Source organism: Cebus imitator, unplaced genomic scaffold (assembly GCF_001604975.1).
Source record: "Cebus imitator isolate Cc_AM_T3 unplaced genomic scaffold, Cebus_imitator-1.0 Scaffold187, whole genome shotgun sequence".
Classification (NCBI taxonomy): domain Eukaryota; kingdom Metazoa; phylum Chordata; class Mammalia; order Primates; family Cebidae; genus Cebus; species Cebus imitator.
The window spans coordinates 2,546,211-2,565,238 of record NW_016107502.1 but is presented as its reverse complement, the minus strand read 5'-3'; the positions used below and the strand labels follow the sequence as shown (position 1 = coordinate 2,565,238).

The following is a 19,028-nucleotide window of genomic DNA, read 5'->3' as shown; positions in this document are numbered from 1 at the left end:
AAAAATGGGGGGGGGTTAGAAATCTATACACAAATGTTTAGAGTGGCTTTATTCATAATTTCCCAAAATTGGAAAGAACGAAATGTCCTTCAACTAACTGGTAAATGGATAAACAAATTGTGGTGACTACTCCTTTTAAATAGGAACAGACTACTGATACATGCCCCAACATGGCTTAATCTCTAACAGATTATGTTAAGTGAAAGAAGCCAGACTTACAAGACCAAATACTCCAAAGACTATATGATTACAGTCATATGAATGTTGGAAATATCAGAACTACAGAAACAGATGAAAGATCAGTGGCCACCAGGGGCTAGGAGTTGGGGGAGGATTTGACTACAAAGGAGCATGGTGATTTTGAGGGTGATGAACCTGTTCTATAGTTTGATTGTGGTGGTTACATGACTGTAGACTTTTGTGAAAACTCAGAGAACTGTACGTGAAAGGGTGAATTTTACTGTCTGTAAATTAACTTCAATAACTCTGACTTTTGAAACAACAATAATAAAATTGAGCTATGTGGTGCTTCTATGACACACATCTGAAACAAAATCACACAGAAAGGTTGAAAGAATGGAAAACGATACATCGAACAAGCACTAATCAAAAGAAAGGTGGAAGAGCTATATTAACATCAGACAGATTAAAGGCAAAAAGCATTGGTAAAAATGAGAGTCATTACATTAAAGGAACAATTCCCTAGAAAGTTTCCATATTTCTAAACACTAATAACAAAGGCTTAAGATATACGAAGCAGGCTGGGCATGGTAAATCGTGCCTGTAATCCCATCACTTTGGGAAGCTAAGGCAGGCAGATGACTTGAGGTCAGGAGTTCAGGACTAGCCTGGCCAACATAGTGAAACCTCATCTCTACTAAAAACAAAAATTAGCAGGGCATGGTGGCACATGTATGTAGTCCCAGCTACTCAGGAGGCTGAGGCAGGAGAATTGCTTGAACCCGGGAGGTGGAAGTTGCAGTGAGCTGAGACCTCACTATTACATTCCAGCCTGGGTGACAGTGTAAGACTCTGTCTCAAAAAAAAAAAAAAAAAAAAAAAAAAAAAAAAAAAAAAAAAAAAAAAAAAAAAAAAAAAAAAAAAAAAAAAAAAAAAAAAAAAAAAACAAAACTTGACAGAATTGCATGGAGAAATTGATAAATTCACACCATTACAGAAAAATTTAGCTCTCTTAGTAATGGGTCATTACTAAGCAGACAAGAAGTAGTAAACACACAGAAGATCTGGAAAATACAATTAAAAAGCTTAATTCAACAAGTCTAGATAGAGTCCTGTACCAATTAGACAATACATCATTTTTGAGCATACAAAGAACAATTGCAAAAAAAAAAAAAGATTATGTACTAGTCTACAATTTTTTAACTAAATTTAGAAATTAATTACAAATAGGTAACTTTAAAAATTTCAAACATTTGAATTTTTAAATGCATATAGGTTCAGAAAGAGCTCAAAATGGAAATTAGAAAATTTATAAAACTAAATATACATATCAAAATTGGTAGAGCTGGGCACAGTTACGCATACCTATAATTCCACTTGGAAGGCTGAGGCAGGAGAATTGCTTGAGCCCATGGGTTCAAGACGAGTTTGGGCAACTTAGCAAGACCTAATCTCTAAATATATATATACACACACATATATATATGTATATATATACAACATATATAATTGCATATCTACACACATACTATATATATACACATACACTACACACACACACACACACACACACACACACACACACACAGTGCAGCCAAAGTGGTATTTAGAGGGAAATTTATAGCCCTAAAAATCTACATGTCAGACAACAAAATCAGTGCTGAAGAAAACAAAAATAAACTATCATACCATTATAGTACATTCCAATGAAAGGAATAGTCAATTGTTTCTCTACATGCTTACCCTCTAATCAGAAAGTAGTTGGGTCATAAGGAAGAAAGATAACTTATATGTAAGTGTTCAGCTTTGGCAAGGGAACATCACTGATTGAATGTTTATGTAACTGAAATTATCTAAAGAAGATTGAAATATTCATCTTTAATGTTTTCACATTATCACATTATCCATTTTACCTCCTATTGCTCCTGAATACACACACACACACACACACACACACACACACACACACTGGCCTTTTTGGATGGTGTGGAGGACCGCTCCACAGATTTTATCCACTCCACTATAGTGGGCTGAGGAGGATCGACTCACACCATCCAGCATTGACCAATCATCTACCACATGTCAGTTGCTATCCAGAATTCAAAGTTGAACAAAGCCAGCTTTGAGGAGCTCAAAGGCCTGGTTTGACTAGAGGTCTAGGCATTGGAATGGAATGCGAAGAGATGAGATTGGCAGCATCGGTTGAGGTGAGGTCACAGTGAGGCTTGAATGTCAGGGGAGGCATGATAGTGAAGGTTCATGAGCAAGGAAATAAAAACCACGGCCACACGTAGGGAAATGGTATCCCAGAAAATCTTACCTTCTTGGGTCATAAAGTCATCTTCAGCAAAGATGTTAAAGTTGCCACACAGCCCACAGGTCTTGTTGAAGTATCTGTCTGACAGCAGGACTTGAAAGTTGCCACTGCCGTCGATCCTGGCCACAAAGCCATAGGCCTCGCCGGACAGCTTGTAGTACCCAGCCTCAGTTTCTAGATACAGCCCTTTGGAGGCATAGGGCATGGAGACTCTGGAAGGCAAAGGCTAAGTTCAGAAGTGGACTTCTCGTGCATTTTCTGGATGTCTCTCCCACCTTCTAACCCCAACCCCATGTTGTAGGGTTCAGACCATGGTGCGAAGTGGCTGAGGGCCTAGACCAGCAATTGGGAGACCTGGCTTTCTCCCAGCCCTGCTATTCACTTCTTTGCCACATTTGCTTCCATCCTCTGGGCCCCAGCTTCTTCATCTGGGAAATGAGGGCTTGTGCCAGGGGATCCCTAGGGTCCTTTCTAACTCAGACATTCTAGGCTTACCTTTGGTCCCCCTGTGTCACAGTACCATTGACAAACAAATGGATGTCAAAAAATTCCCCGAGATACACGGAGAGGCTCAGTCTCTTGCCATTTTGGAAGTCCCCTGCAAGAGAAAAAAGTCAGTAGTAGTGATTATTACTCCCCTGAAACAATGAGTACATTGATTAAGAATCATCATCTACATAATCTTTTCTCAGCAGAAAACGCCCCCAAAAGTCTTAACAAGTGAGCAACAAAAACCTCCCTAAAAATCTCATTTTCTCACCCATTTTTCCATTCATCTAAAAATAATTATTGAGCGACTTCTGGATACATAGCCCTCAGGTGGGCTCTTATATATCACAAAAGAAAAATGTAATAAAAGCATGATCTCTTGCTTATGGGAGTTTACAACCTGGGTATAAATAGAAAACAAACGCGACATTGTAAGGCAGCAAAAAACACTATGAGGTACTGGTAACAGGTGCTCTAGGAGAGTGTCATTCATTCATTCATTCATTCATTCACTGAGACAGGGTTGTGTTCTGTTGCCCAGGCTGCGGATGCAGTGATGTGAACATGGCTCACTGCAGCCTCCGCCTCCTAGACCCAAGCAATCCTCCTGCCTCAGCCTCCCAGGTAGCTGGGACCACAGGTGCATACCACCACACCCAGCTAATTTTTTTTTATATTTTGTAGAGACAAGATCTCACTGTGTTGCCCAGTCTGGTCTTGAGCTCCTGGATGCAAGTGATCCTTCTGCCTCCGCTTCCCAAAGTGCAGGGATTAAAGACAGGATTCATTCTCCCGCCCCCACCCAAGCCTAGCAGTGTTATTTAAAATGGTATCTTAGGACAGCTCAAGTCAGACTCCCTGGGCTGTTTGTTTAAAATGGAGATTCATGAACCCCACCTAAGTTTACTGAATTTGATTATCCAGGAGTTCAGAGATGGTGTGGGTCAAAGGCCTTACACAGCACATGGAATTAATAAGGACACACTAAATGGTTGACAGGGGAAATGTCTGAAGATCCAGACACATGATAAAATAGGCTCTGGGAATGATGTAGTTGTGAGTGCTGAACAGGGCCACAGGGGTGATGGTGGCCGGCAGGAAAGAGGAAACACAGGCAAGAGACATTTTTCACAGCATGACCAAAGCTTAGCAAGCCTCACATAGTTTTTGAGAACTGCTGCTACTTGTGCTGGGTCTTTGATATTCAAAGATAACTAATTGGTCATAAGAATGAAAAGAACCAGAAGGGAAAATATAGAGTCTGGTCTCAAGCCTTGGAGACGGAAATTGGTAAAGTTGGTCTTAAAAGTGAGCAAATGCCAGCCTGACCAACATAGTGAAATCCCATCTCTACTAAAAATACAAAAATTAGCTGGGCATGGTGGCACGCAACTGTAATATCAGCTACTCAGGAGGCTGAGGCAGGAGAATCGCTTGAACCTGGGAGGTGGAGGCTGCAGTGAGCCGAGATCAGCTACTGCACTCCAGCCTGGGCAACAGAGCAAGATTCTGTCACACACAAAAAAGAGCAAATCGCTCTTCTCCTAGAAGGGATAGGGGAGTGTGGACTTCTCAGCAAGAAGAGGTTAAGATGTCTGTGGAACCAAGCCTCAAAGAGCCACAAAAACAGGGAGCTGGGGCAGGGGTCTCCTCACTCCTAGCCAGGAGGGGAAGAGTCCCCAGTAGGGCTCTGGGCTGAACTGAGGCTGCAGGAGGACAACCACACACACAGACACACACACGCTCGCGCACACACACACACACCACACACACACCATGCGCACTGCAACACATAAACACTCCAAACCAACCAGAATGAGCTACAGAATAGACTTGTTTCTGGCGGGAATTCAGCAAGGGCTGTCCCATGTAAATAACTAGTCTATCCTAGGAACAGTTTTGAATGATACGCCAGCAGCAGCAGCGACCAGAAAAGACACGCAGACCACCCACAGTCCATAAACCATGCTCTGCAGTGCTCCAGATCAACGCAGCTGGGAGAAGAAGGAGGTGCGTGCCGAGTGAAAGGGGACTTGTCCTGTTTGAGCCGAGGAGTCTCCCTTACTCTGCATTCCCATCTAGAACAGTTTTTACAGCAAGCAAACCTTTAAAAGCTAAACAAACGGACTGACAGCAAGACATTAGCCAAAGAAAAACAAACAAATAGAGAGGCGATTGCGTAAATAGAGTAACTTATTTTCAATTTTATTTCATTTATCAGTAATGTTAGAATCTGAGAAAGGAGTATATGGATCTTGAAGTCTTTCAACTTTTCTGTATGTTTGAAAATTTCCATAATAAAAGGTTGAAAAAAAACAGGACAACCAGGTAACAACCTCCAGTTTCCATTCCCTCCCAGGAGCTCTCCAGGGCATTGGGCCCAAGACCAAATCCCTCCCTCGGCCTTTCCTGGAGCTGGCTCTCTGAACGCTACACACAGCCCACAGTGAGCCCATTCGACAGGGCGGGGATGCACTCACACCCCTCACTGGAGACCTGCCAGAACAGAAGCCCCCACCTGCTGGACAGCAGACAAACGAGCCCACAAGGTCTGCGGCCCCGGGTCCCTTATTACCACTGAGCCTGCCACCCCATCAGCGAGTCCTCCTTCCATCCCATCTCACAGGGCAGACGGACAGGGAGTTCTGCCCAGCTTCACTGGGTAACTCGGCCAATATGTCACCTCTGAGCCAAAGGCATCTCCTTCCCGGAAATGGGAAAGGGACCCCGTGAGCCTCTCCTTGCAGTCTCTCCTTCTCCTGGGATGCAGAAAGCATGGGTGGGACCAAGTCTGCCAGGGACTGTGGCTGGAGGATGGGTAGGGAACGCTTCAGAGGCAGCCAGGCAGCTTGGGACTGGCATGGCCCTACAGCTGGGGATCTGCAGCACTTAGAGACTTCCAAAGATGAAAATCACTTGAGCAACATACTCGCTCCACAGGGGACAGAGCTGAGCATGTGCCACAGGAAAGCCCCGAGGTCACTATGGCTGTAAGTTTGAAAAGTAAGGCCTGCAAGGCTGAACAAACCAAGAATTCAGCAGAAGCAGAAAATGCAAACAGGAAAGAACCAGGAGAAGTGTGTGGGAGGGAAGGGAGCCCCGCCCTCCTAGGGTAAATAACGGAGGAGACTGCTGCCAGGCTCTTGGCCAGCCAGGTGGCAGACCCTGGGGTAACTTGCCCATCATCACAGAGCCAGTCAGTGATGACAGAGCTGGGACTCCAACCCGAGTGCTGTTTTAAGTACGTGAGGGGCTTGCTCTGGGCGGCCCCAGGAGAGACCAGCATTAGGAAGTCCAAGCGACAGCCCGGGGCTGAGCCCCTGTGAGGCAGTGCCAGGCAGTCAGGGGAGGTGGTGCTGGCTGCCCCCGAGCTTCACCTACTGCAGGAACTGGGGCTCCTGGAGAGGCTGATTTAGGTTGTGGTAACCAACCCCCACCCACCCGGAGACAAACCAAGAACAGCAGTCTAGGGACAGGAGTGGGGCTGCCTCGTGCCCTTCAGTGACAACTGAACTGCAAGGCATGGAGAATTCCTGGCCCGGGATGGCGGAGGGGGGCTTGAGGAGCAGTCAGGCCACACCTGGAGCATGGGAGTGGCAAGGGAATTGGGGGTTTTGTTTTCTCTTGTTTTGAGGTCTTGCTCTGTCGCTCAGGATGACGTGTAGTGATGTGATCACAGCTCACTGCACCCTTGAACTCCTGGGCTCGAGCAATCCTGTCACCTCACCTTCCCAAATAGCTGGAACTGCAAGTGTGTGCCACCAAGCCCAGCTAATTTTTGTATATTTTTGTACAGACAGGGGTCTCCGTGTGTCGCCCAGGCTGGCCCCAAACTCCTAGGCTCAAGCAATCCTCCTGCTTCAGCCTCCCAAAGCATCCGGATTACAGGCATGAGCAACTAACTGTGCCCAGCCTGGCGGTGGGATTTTTCAAAGTGTGACCGAGAGAGGCCGACAACTCAGAAAAACATACGACAGCAGCAGGAAGGATCTAAACAAGCGGTTCTTAAACTCTTTTGCTCAAAAAGCATAGTAAAAACACAATTTACTTTATGACTCGGGACACACACACACATTTCACGTATTTACTCTTGCCAGCCAGGCACAGTGGTTCAAGCCTGTAGTCCCAGTACTTTGGGAGGCTGAGGTGGGCGGCTCACGAGGTCAGGAGATCGAGACCATCCTGCCCAATGTGGTGAAACCCATCTCTACTGAAATACAAAAATTAGCTGGGTGTGGTGGCACACGCCTGTCGTCCCCGCTACCCGGGAGTGTGAGACAGGAGAATCCCTTGAACCCGGGAGGTGGAGGTTGCAGTGAGCAGAGGTCTCACCACTGCACTCCAGCCTGGTGACAGAGCAAGACACTACCTCAACAACAACAACAAAATCTACTCTTGCCATGTACTATGCACTCCGGTATTTTCTGATGATTCCTATCCTATTCTATTTTGCCTTTTTAAATGCTAGTTATAAGCATTAAACTAATTTTAGGACCCATGGCTCATGACTCAGTTCGAAAAACACTGATCTAGGCTGACTTCGTTTTACAGACGGAGAAACTAAGGCCTAGGTTTACAGCAGGATTTCTCTACTGCACCACTCGAATTCAGGGCCAGACACTTCCCTGTGCATGGCAGGAGAACCAGCAGCCTCCTGGCCTCTACCCACTAGATGCCAGCAGCACCCTCCCTACAGCGTGACAACCCAAAATGTCTCCCGACACTGCAAAATGTCCTCAGGGGGACAATCCCCCCGAATGGGAACCCCTGGTTTCCATGGTGGGCATGGAGCTGAGCCTACACTCAGGCTCTTTTGACTCCGTCCAAATCCCCTTTTTGCAACACAAAGCTGCGTAACAGGGCATCGGAGTGTTCTAGGTTGCGCTAACCACTAATGCAGAGAGAACTCCAGATCAGCCTTGCATTTTATTTGCCTGGTTCCCTCAATGCAGGACTCAGGGAGATCAGATAATGTGAAGCCGTTAGAAATCGCCAGTGAGCCCAGGAGAGACCCCTGCACTCCACAGACCTCCAGGTTAGCACTTCCTATAACTCTTAGGAAAAGAGGCTGGCTATCACCCCAAAGAAGCAAGACAGGGCAGTGAAGCTCCTCCAGAGGTTCCCACCAGGCCTGTTGAACGCAGTGATTAAGGCGCTGAGTGAGGAGTAAGCTCCCAGCCCATGCCTTAGAGGGAAAGGTATCCGGACCTTCAGAAGCAGGCCAAGAGCTGGAACCTCGGTCAGACGTGGGTGCTGTCTCAGGCTTTAGTGTGAAACTCACTCATCTGCATTTCCAGCAAACACTCTACCTTCCAGGCCTGTGATTCTGATGCAGGTGATCCTTCCTCCAAACTGAGAACAAGGGTCTGGTCTAACCACGCCACGGAAACTAAGGAAGAAGTGACTCAGCAGACCGCTGGCTGTTGTTGAAGCCTCTCTCTTGGCTAGTTTGGGAGCCAGATCCTGCAGCCGTAGCTGAGGAAGAGCAGTCTCTAAGGAAGAGCACGAACCAGGACTCCCACGGTCTCTCTCTGGCCCCTGTGCTGCCTGGCAAAGAGCCGTGTCGCCTTGGCCTTGAACCCTGGAGCCTGCCTCACCAGAAGCCAAGATCAAGGATGGGGGCCTAGCCATGGCACCAGGTGGCCCTTCATGTGCGGACATAAACACTTTACTCAGGATGTGAACAAGGGCCACAGGCACTCGGGAGGAATGTGGATGTGCGACTTACGGTCAAGGAGGCAGGATGTCATCACAGAACAATGGGACAGAAGGTGGGCATGTCCACGGAAACCGAAACTGCAGGGCCCAAGCCCTGGGCTCCCCTCCCAGACCCGGTGCCCCTGGCTGCCCTGACGCACCTGTGCCAGCCCACCCCTCCCATTCTTCCTCTTCTCCCACATACCCCAACCCATCAACAACAACAGGCAAAGCAGCCACCCATTCTCTATGACGTCAGCAGCGTGGTTTTGGTGGAAATGAAAGCAATTTACATTAAAGTGTGTTTGATCCGTAACCTGGTTTAGGCAAACAATCTCCCAGAAGATGGATACTTTGCAAGGGCAAGTTGCTTATAAGAAAAGAATAGTAGCCTGGTGGGGAACCCCACAAAGAGGTTTTGAAGCAGACAAGCCTTCCATCGCCCTTCAGATTCCTCTGCGGCCACTGAAACATGGAAAAGGGTGGCCAGACCTCTAGCGCAAACCCGTGTGGATCACGTGGGCCAAATGGAACTGAAGTGACCCTGCCCTCATGGAAATGCCCGAGGGCCCAGCAGCCCCTGTCCCCACATGGCGCCTCCAAGTGAACAAACACCCCGTGTTAAGCTGGCTGCTTTCAATAACTCAGCTCGGCTAAGCAGTCACACTTTCAGATAACCTGTCTCCCTTGATGCTCACGGTGTCTCCATTTTAAAGATGAGGAAACTGCGAAGGTACCCTCAGAACAGTCAGTAAAGAGGGAAAGAGGAGGAGAACACAGGTTTTCCAACTCCAACTCTGGCTCTGTCTGTGCTTCCATTTCCTGCCGGGGCAGAGCCACCCAGTCCCGTGGGACGGAAACCAGTGAGCAAGAGTTGATGAGCCCAGTGCTGGGTGGGCGGAATGGGCACAAGGGCTTCCTGGAGGAGGTGACAGAGACAGCCTAGAGGCACCAGAACAGCCTACATCTCCCCACCTGGGAGGGCTACCCTGACGTGGCGCAGGGTCTGGAATTGGGCTCAAGTAGGGGAAGGGAGCTTTTCCAACATGCTAACTTGGCTCTCTGACCCCGGAACATGAGCTCTGTGCCTGGGACGAAGGTATTAGTACAAACCCGTCTCCAGGCAGGGAGTCCACAGCAGAGCTGAACTAACACAGATTGTGAGTCAGACAGCAACCCCACCCGGCACCGCAGCGTCTCCACCAAAATCTTCCACCTGTCACTTCTTTTCCTTTTTTTGAGACGGAGTCTTAATCTGTGCCCAGGCTGGAGTGCAGTGGCTCTATCTCAGCTCACTGCAACCTCCGCCTCCCGGGTTTAAGTGATTCTCGTGCCTAAGCCTCCCAAGCAGCTGGGATTACAGGCATCAGGCATGCGCCACCATCCCCAGCTAATTTTTGTTTTTTTTTTTTTTTTTTTTTTGAGACGGAGTTTCGCTCTTGTTACCCAGGCTGGAGTGCAATGGCGCGATCTCGGCTCACTGCAACCTCCGCCTCCTGGATTCAGGCAATTCTCCTGCCTCAACCTCCTGAGTAGCTGGGATTACAGGCACGTGCCACCATGCTCAGCTGATTTTTTGTATTTTTAGTAGAGACAGGTTTCACCATGTTGACCAGGATGGTCTCGATCTCTTGACCTTGTGATCCACTCGCCTCGGTCTCCCAAAGTGCTGGGATTACAAGTGTCAGCCACCGCGCCCGGCCTCTTCTGGTCACTTCTAACCCTCCATTCCCGCTCACCCCAGAGCCATCACAGGTAGGGGTCTGTATCAGCTCTGCTGTGGTTTATAAATGGGAAAATCCACTTAAAACAAAACTTGGGGTCACCCAAGGTAGGGAGGGCCTAAGTCATCAGCTTCCCGGGGTGGGGAGTTCTCTCCAGCTGCTTTTCCAGTTCCTTCCCAGCTGCCACCTCTGAAGCAAGTTGGGACCCTCACGGCTGGTGTTCAGGATGGCTTCCTTGATTTGTCACGCCTTGGGGCGTCTCTGGCCTTTTCACTGCCTGCCTGGTTACTCTGGCCAGGTCCACTCCACCTCCTACCTCTCTCCTTTTCAGGACCGTCTTGGCAAAGCACCAGTTTCCTCTCACCACCTCCCTGCTGCACAAGACCCTACACTAATTCCTCACAGCCTGCAGAATCGACTCCGATTCCCCATCAGACTTCAAGACCCTACACTGCGGCCTCGCCCGATGGCCCAGCCTCTCATCCCACCCCTCTCCAGTCCCGCCCCACGAAGTTTGGTTATCCAGTCTAAGAGCAGCAGCAACAGCTGCGAAATTGTTAGAAATGAAATTTTCAGGGCGTCTTCCACATCTACAGAGTCAGAACTCCGGGGGCAGGGCCCAGGGATCTGTTTGTCACAGCCCTCCAGGTGGTCCTGATGCAGCCTGGAGTTTGGCAACTGCTGCTCCAGCCACACGGACCTCCCCAGGGCTCCACGTCAGGAGCACGTGCCCCTCCCGCCTCCCCACTTCTCATGCGGTCCCCATGGCATGCAGCACCCTCCCCTGTCTTCTCTGGCCAACCAAAGCTCCTTCCCCAGAGCTCCGCGTACACCACCACTCTGTAAACATCTTCAGGCCAGGCAGGGTGGCTCACCCCTGTAATCCCAGCACTTTGGGAAGCCAAGGCAGGTGGATCACAAGGTCAGGAGTCCAAGACCAGCCTGGCCAATCCTGTCTCTACTAAAAATACAAAAAAATCAGCCTGGTGTGATGGCGCATGCCTATAATTCCAGCTACTGGGGAGGCTGAAGCAGGAGAATTGCTTCAACCCAGGAGGCAGAGGTTGCAGTGAGCCGAGATTGTGCCACTGCACTCCAGCCTGGGCAACAGAGTAAGACTCCATCAAAAAAAAAAAAAAAAATCTTCAGCACAACAGAGACTCCAGAGAGCTAAGCACCAAGAAACACAGATGAGCGAGACACACTCCTTGCCCCTGAGGAGCTCGCGGAGGAGTGGGGAGGATCACAGTGCCAGGAAGTCGTATGCGATAGGCTTCCCAGCAGAGTCAGAGCAGGTGGCAAAGATGGTCTCAAAGAGAGACCAGGAACAGAGGGAGCTCACAGCTACGGCCAGGTGCCAGACAGAGCCTAGTCCAGCACCGGGCACACGGAGGACCCTGCGTCAGTCCCCGCTGACTGATGGCGCAATGACCCCAGCAGCCCAGAGCCTAGATCTCAGGTGAGTGTCTGGGTGCTGCCAAAGACTCCCCCCTTGACCAAACTTGAGTGGGGGGCTTCTGAGCCCTCTTCTAGACTGGGCCTTGGCCTTGTGCTCTGTCCTTGGCCTGCTCAGTTCAGTTTTAACAAGAATCCTGCTGGATCGACTTAGCAAAGACACCCCCACCCTCAGTATGCAATCACCCTGGCCTGCCTTCAGCAAGACACCTGTCAAGCTGGATTAAACAGAATCTCTCTTACTCCTGACATTTCCTCTTTGAAATTTTCCATCACTGGCCCCTTCCCTCCTCCTTGGCCCTGAATCTTCACTTTTCCTTGTCGTATTCAAAGTTGAGTCCTCTCTCCCCTGCTGAAAAACCTCCATGGCAGCAGTCCCTCTTGAAAGTCTTCCCTATTCGCTTTAACAAGTGTCATGAGGCTGAGCGCGGTGGCTCACGCCTATATTCCCAGCACTTTGGGAGGCCGAGGCAGGCGGATCTTAAGGTCAGGAGGTCGAGATCATCCTGGTTAACATGGTGAAATCCTGTCTCTACTAAAAATACAAAAAATTAGCCGGGCACGGTGGTGTGCGCCTGTAGTCCCAGCTACTCAGGAGGCTGAGGCAGGAGAATTGCTTGAACCTAGGAGGCAGAATTTGCAGTGAGGTGAGATTGCACCACTGCACTCTAGCCTGGGTAACAAGAGCAAAACTCCACCTCAGAAAAAACAAAAAAAGACAAGTGTTATGAACACTTTTTCTGTAACAGCATGAGCCTGTCCATCGCCATCTCAGTTCCCAAGGCTGGGGTCCCCATGTTTGCTAGGTTTTTTGGCATCCCTCCCTCACATGCCATAGACCTTGGTTAGTTTTTAGCCTGTGGAGGTCATCAAACCATAATCCTCCATCCCCACCCTCCCAACCTCGCCAAGTGTCCTCTTTCCTTAATCCAGAGGAACATTCTGTCAATCTGAGAGGCCTGGGATCAAAATCCAGCTCCACCTTTTTTTTTTTTTTTTTTTGAGACAGAGTCTCGCTCTGTCGTCCAGTCTAGAGTGCATCTCAGCTCACTGCGACCCGGTTCAAGTGATTCTCCTGCCTCAGCCTCTGGAGTAGCTGGGATTACAGGCGCCCACCACCACGCAAGGCTAATTTTTGTATTTTTAGTAGAGATGGGGTTTCACCATGTTGGCCAGGCTGGTTTCAACCTCTTGACCTCAGGTGATGCACCCACCTCGGCCTCCCAAAGTGCTAGGGTTGCAGGTGTGAGCCACTGCACCCGGCCTCAGCTCCACATTTTATTGTCTGTCAGGCCTTGGAAGGATGATGCAACCTCCGTGCGCCTTGGTTCTCCATTGGTAGAACCAGGGTGACTCCAGCTACATCCCAGGGCTGTTGTGGGGATGCAGGGACAGTACCAGTTCTTCTCTAGGAATACAGGAGGTGCTCAGCATAAGCTGATGTTCTGATCCACAGGCCACCAAGTAAACAAAATGAGTCTTCCCTTTGGCAACGAATTTCCAAAGCACCTTATCTAGTTTATCATTCTCCTTGATGCTGTGCTGCTTCCAGGGCATCGCCCGGACCCAGAACAATGGACACAGCAAACTACTAAAGAAGATAAAGACTCTCTTCATCTATCTCACTGGGCTCCCATGGGGAGAGACCCAGGGAAAGCCAAGAGGTGCTACAGGTCACAGAAAGGCTGTTCCTCTCCTTGTTCTCAGCACTGACCTTTCAGCTCAGGCCCTGTCCTGAGAGCAGGAATCCTCCCCCACACCAGGGCTAAGCTCAGCCAGCCCTCTGTCTGAATTCCTCCCTGCAGTGCCAGAACTCACCGATAATCGAGAAGGAATGTTTCTGGCAGTCCCCTGCCAGGAGGTAACTGCAGTATCCCGCAAAGCTGTACATGCTCCCATCAAAGGTGTTGATGAAGTCACTTCCGAAGAGGCTGCATCGGGCCATGGATGACCTGCCACGAGTCCCTTCTGCACAAAGGATCCCTGGAGGGAGAGGCCACACGTTGGGCTGGTGATCACAGGCCATAACTGGGACTAGCAGCTCAAACCTCTCTGGCCCCGTAGAAATTAGACTGCCTTTGATAGAAATTGGGCTGTGGGGAGATATTTTCCATCCTAAATGAGACTAAAGCTGTTGCTTTCAGCTCCCAAATATGAACCCAGATTCACAGCAATAACTAAGGAAGTTTTTCAGGAAATCTATTAGTGTTAATAACAGTTACTTACTGATTTAAAATGTCATCATTATTAAAAATGTGGAGCATACAGAAGAAAACATAAAGAAGTTGGCCGGGCACGGTGGCTCACGCCTGTAATTCCAGCACTTTGGGAGGCCGAGGTGGGTGAATCACCTGAGGTCAGGAGTTCAAGACCAGCCTGGCCAACATGGCAAAACCTTGTCTCTACTAAAAATACAAAAATTAGCCAGGTGTGGTGGTGGGCACCTGTAATCCCAGCTCCTCGGGAGGCTGAGGCAGGAGAATCGCTTGAGCCCAGGAGGTAGAGGTTGCAGTGAGCCGAGATCGCACCACTGCACTTCAGCCTGGGCGACAGAGCCAGACTGTCTCAAAAAAGAAAAGAAAAGAAAACATAAAGAAGCTAAAACCATCTGTAACCCAATATTCAGTGATCATTAGAGTTAACATTTCAATGTTCATCTTTTCATTTTATTTTACATTGTGCATATGCACAATTGCGGGTTTTTTACAAATTGGTGACCACCTTGTGCAAACTACTTATAACCTCTGTTTATTTCTCAATAGATTATAAATAATTTGTCATGCTATTGTATATACTTCCAATATGTGGTTTTTAGTGGCTGCATCATATTTTGCATCTAAATATCTATAGTACAGCCCTTTATTGTTACGTTCCCAGCATTTTTCCATGTTTTAATATTATAAACAGATTGCAGTGAGCCCCTTTGTACATAAATCTATGATTATATATTGAGCAGGTTAAATTTTAAACAGATCAGACTGTGTGCCTGACACATAGAATCTATGAAGTGTGAACTCCTCCAGGGTCACATCCTAACTCCTTCACTGACTGCAGGGGGTGCGTGTGTGTGTGTGTGTGTGTGTGTGTGCGCGTTGGCAAGTGGGGAAACACAGCAATAAGTCTCTAAGTTTCTGGGTTCCCTGGCAAAAGACCTACCTGGTAGGAAGATGCAGAGAGTGTGACAAATGTATATTTCTTTCCCCAGACTCACCTGTGGGCAGCAGCTAGATGCTGCTGACCTGAGAGATCTAAGTGGAAAGAGCCCGAGGTCAAAAGTCCCCTCCTGCCATTCACAGGCTCGGAATCTTAGCAAGGGAAGGGCGGCAGTACAATGCAGTGCACCAGCCTGGGACCCAGGAAGACTGACCTCTGATTTGGCTCTAGGAGACTTTGGAGCAATCATTTCTCCTCTCCGACCCTCAGTCTCTTCATCTGTACCATGGGAGGGTCAACTAGGTGACCTCCACAATCTCTTCTAAAACTAATAATCCATCCAAGTCTTGGATTCCTTCTTCCTCGTCCTGTGCCCCCATAATATAAGATAGTTCTGTGCCACCCTTGTGCTTCTTAATTCCCCAATAGGAGATGACATTTACAGGCACCTCGTCTCTGGAATACTGGTCCAGGGTGGGAGCTCTGCAGAACCTTCACAGGAGACCACCAGCATGCGCCTACTTGGGGCTGGGCAGACAGGTGAGCTCCAGACACACCTGCTTGTTCCCAGAAAGGGGTCACTTCAGATGGCCCTGGGGGGTGGGGAGTGAGAAATTGGGGCCCTTTGGTACCTACCTGGCAAGGTGAGGGCCAGAGCAAGCAGCACCCTGGCAAATCTGGCAGGAATCATCTGCATAGAAGCAAGAAACGTGAGCTAGTCAGTGTTGCCCAGGTAGGAGGCTGCTGGAGCGGCCACTGTCAGGGCATGCAGTAGCAAAAACATTTCTTCAAAGCAGAAGAAAAGATTGATCTCCGTGACCCCCTCTTCCCCTTTGAACATGGCCTTCTGGCCCCCCAAAAAACTCCTGGCCAGTGCCAGGCCCAAGGACAACAATCGCTGTGTGCTGGGACCTCTGGGCCCCCTTCCACAGACAGCAGTCACAGCACCAAGACAGGTGGAAAACCCTGCCCTCCCTCCAGGCCACTCTCACGTCCCTGCCTCCTGAAGCAGCTGGGACCCGACACACCTCATTCCTTCCTGCCTCTGCATCCAGACTGGCGAGTAGGAACCGTCTTACACTTGTGTGCCCACCACAGCACCCCAGACATAGAGAATGCTGAGGAACTGCCAACTTGACGGTTGGCCCCCAACTCTGTACCAGAGCAAGGGCTGTCTCTCTTGTCCCCAAGCCCCACACCGGGCAAGACGCTTAGCACCCAGATGTCCAGCAGCAAATGTTTGCTGAGCTCATCGGAGAAAATGGACAAGGAGTCCAGTGGCCCTGGACGCAGGCAGGCATCTCCACTGTGTGACTCCCCAAGAGAGGGACAATTGATCATGGCTGGCAGAGCATACCCCCAAGTCCCTTAGAGCCCCTGCGGTAGCCCCTCTCCTCTGGAAAATGTTGTTAAATGAAGTGCCGAATCTGTTGCCTGAGATTCACTGGGGGGTGACTCCTTTCCTACCCAAGGTCCCATCCAGACAAAGGTGAGATAAAGCCAGTCTGTGATGTATCTGTGGAAGGAACACTGAGATGTCAAATAAGGCCAGGTCTTGATCTCCAAGCAGGTGTCCCCTACCAGTCCTAAGTTAACGCAGGTACATTCAGCTGCTCCCAGAAGGTTCCCACAGGTGAGGGCAAAGCTCATTCCATCTCATTTGAGTGAAGTACTATCAAGCAGTAAAACCCACTGCATGAAGAAAAGCAGCCCCAGGACCCTCAGAGGCAAGTAGAGGAGGGAGCATTAGGATCATCCCTCACTGAATTGAATCGCCCCTCCAAACTAAGCCCTTCTAGTCCAGGGACAGAGAACCCCAGGTCCCCAGGAGCAGGGATCAGTCAGTCCTGCATCTTCCTCCCACAACTGAGCCAGCTCTTCTTCCAGTGGCCATACCTTCCCCTGCAAATGAGGCTGCAGGTATCTCCAAGGTCCCTGGGAAACTCACCGCTGGACAAAGGGTCCGCCAACCCTAGGCCATGCTCCCAGCTGCTGCAAAGGCTGAATCAGGTCTGCGCCAGCTCCGGACTGTCTGGCTATTATGTAGCCCAGGGGCTGTGGAGTCCCCACTGCTGGGGGAGATAAAGCCCAAGCTGTGACATCCACCAACCACCCTCCCTTTCCCACCACAATAGGCTGTGAGCTGCCGCAGCAGGGGGTTGGCCTCCTCCTAATTACCAAAAGGAAACAATGAAAGGAAATGGTATTAGAAGTACCTCCACGCTGATAAAGCTTTGTAGAGTTTGGAGGGAGACCTCCTGGCAGCTGCCTTAATGAACCGCCTTGCCCTCCCCAAACACCCCCAACCCCTACACCCCAACACGTGATCCCTAGTCTTCCCAGAGTGCCCCACATGTGTGGGATAACCAGGAATGCTGGTTTTCTCAGGGCAGGCTGATCCAGACAGTGGGGAATTACACTAGAACAAAACAGCTTCCTGATCCAGCTTCCAGGACTGGACTGCAGGGAAGTTGGTCAAAACACCTCAACCTGGGCCAATTTCGCTGCTGTGTTTGGAGGAAGGAGAACACTAACACTTCCTATGCACCCCAGGTACGAAGGATCCGGTCCTGACCCTGACAAAAACAGTCCCTTTGGGTCATGGCCAGGGCTGAATGGACCGGTTAAAGACAAACGTCTTGGGCACAAGCCTAGGCCTTTGTAAAATGGTGAAGGTGAGGAGCGATGGTTTGAGTCTAATACTCCTATTATTGCTAGATTTGAATAATTCTAATTCTCAAGGATGCTTCCACCCACTTCTGGTACCCTGACCTTACACATACACACACGCACACACACGCACGCACACACACACACGCACGCACACACGCACGCGCGCACGCACACACACGCACACACACACATGCACACAATTCTTCTTCCCAGCCTCCCAGTCCCAAAAGCTTAATTCTCAACATCATCTGCTGAACAAATTCCCACTAAAAGAAGTAACTGATGAAATGGGCAGGAGTAGGGGAAGGTGACTCTCGAGCTGGGGTTCCACGCAGTGAGATGCACAGCCCGAGCCACATCTAGGTATGGAGGACCTCCTCACTGCTTCTCCACGATACCGCCTGCCCTACCACTATGAGAAACCGCTAGGTTCCAACCTCCTCCCTTCCCATATGCATCACACTCCACCACTGCCTCTACCATCCCAGGAGAGGAAGAGGCACACTCTCAAGGAAGAAAAATGGCACAGGAGGCAGAAAGCATGAGGCAGTAGAAAAGGCCATCGGGATTTCCACTTCCAGCTTTTTTTCAAAAAAAAAAAAAAACCTGAAAGCCCTCTCATTACAAAATACCTCTAAATGCTGTGCAAAATATAACCAATGTTCTTTAAATGCACAGCTGATCTAGGAGGAAAGTAAGGAATATCTTCAAGGATCAATGAGGAAAAGGAGCCTAAATGAGCATGAGGCAGGGTAGGCCCATGGTGGTCCAGTGTTGGCCAGTCTGGGAACCCTCCAGACTTGAGGCTGCAAATTGCAAGAATAGGAAATGTGACTACTGGCCTGACCCACAGGGAGAACTGGAATGGAGACCCCTGCATACAGCTGAAACTTTGAAGAGAAACGTCTTCCAAATGATGGACCAGGAAAATAATCCAGCCCCCAACATAGAAGATAAGGAAGCTTGCCTGTCTCCACCTGTTTTAGGGGTGGGAAAATTCAGTCTTTCTTTAGAATTTTCATCCTCTGCACTCATGCAAATAAAACTTTATTGCAGATGAATTCAAAATCAAAAATTTCACAACCCTTGAGAAAATCTACCATGAGCAAGAATTAGATCCCTAAGAATTTCGGAAAATAGGCCAGGCAAGGTGGCTCACGCCTGTAATCCCAGCACTTTGGGAGGCCAAGGCGGGCAGATCACAAGATCAGGAGTTCAAGACCAGCCTGGACAACATGGTGAAACCCAGTCTCTACTAAAAATACCAAAAAAAATTAGCTGGGCATGGTGGTGCGTGCCTGTAATCCCAGCTACTCGGGAGGCTGAGGCAGGAGAATTGC

At 49.2% G+C, this 19,028-nt stretch overlaps 1 protein-coding gene across 2 annotated transcripts in view; it reads right to left on the bottom strand.

Annotated features, from left to right (window-relative positions):
* Nucleotides 1-17,168, bottom strand: part of VWF (von Willebrand factor) — a 173,693-nt gene extending 156,525 nt beyond the window's left edge. The window contains exons 1-5 of one of the 2 annotated variants that reach the window (XM_017546163.1): nt 16,912-17,168; nt 15,652-15,706; nt 13,681-13,845; nt 2,993-3,095; nt 2,501-2,709 (exon numbers count right to left, since the gene is read on the bottom strand). In XM_017546163.1, the coding sequence (XP_017401652.1) occupies nt 2,501-2,709; nt 2,993-3,095; nt 13,681-13,845; nt 15,652-15,706 (532 nt within the window). In that variant the 5' untranslated portion in view covers nt 16,912-17,168. The remainder of the gene's footprint in view (nt 1-2,500; nt 2,710-2,992; nt 3,096-13,680; nt 13,846-15,651; nt 15,707-16,911) is intronic. The other variant, XM_017546164.1, reaches the window with a different exon arrangement.
* Nucleotides 17,169-19,028: the final 1,860 nt, after the last annotated feature.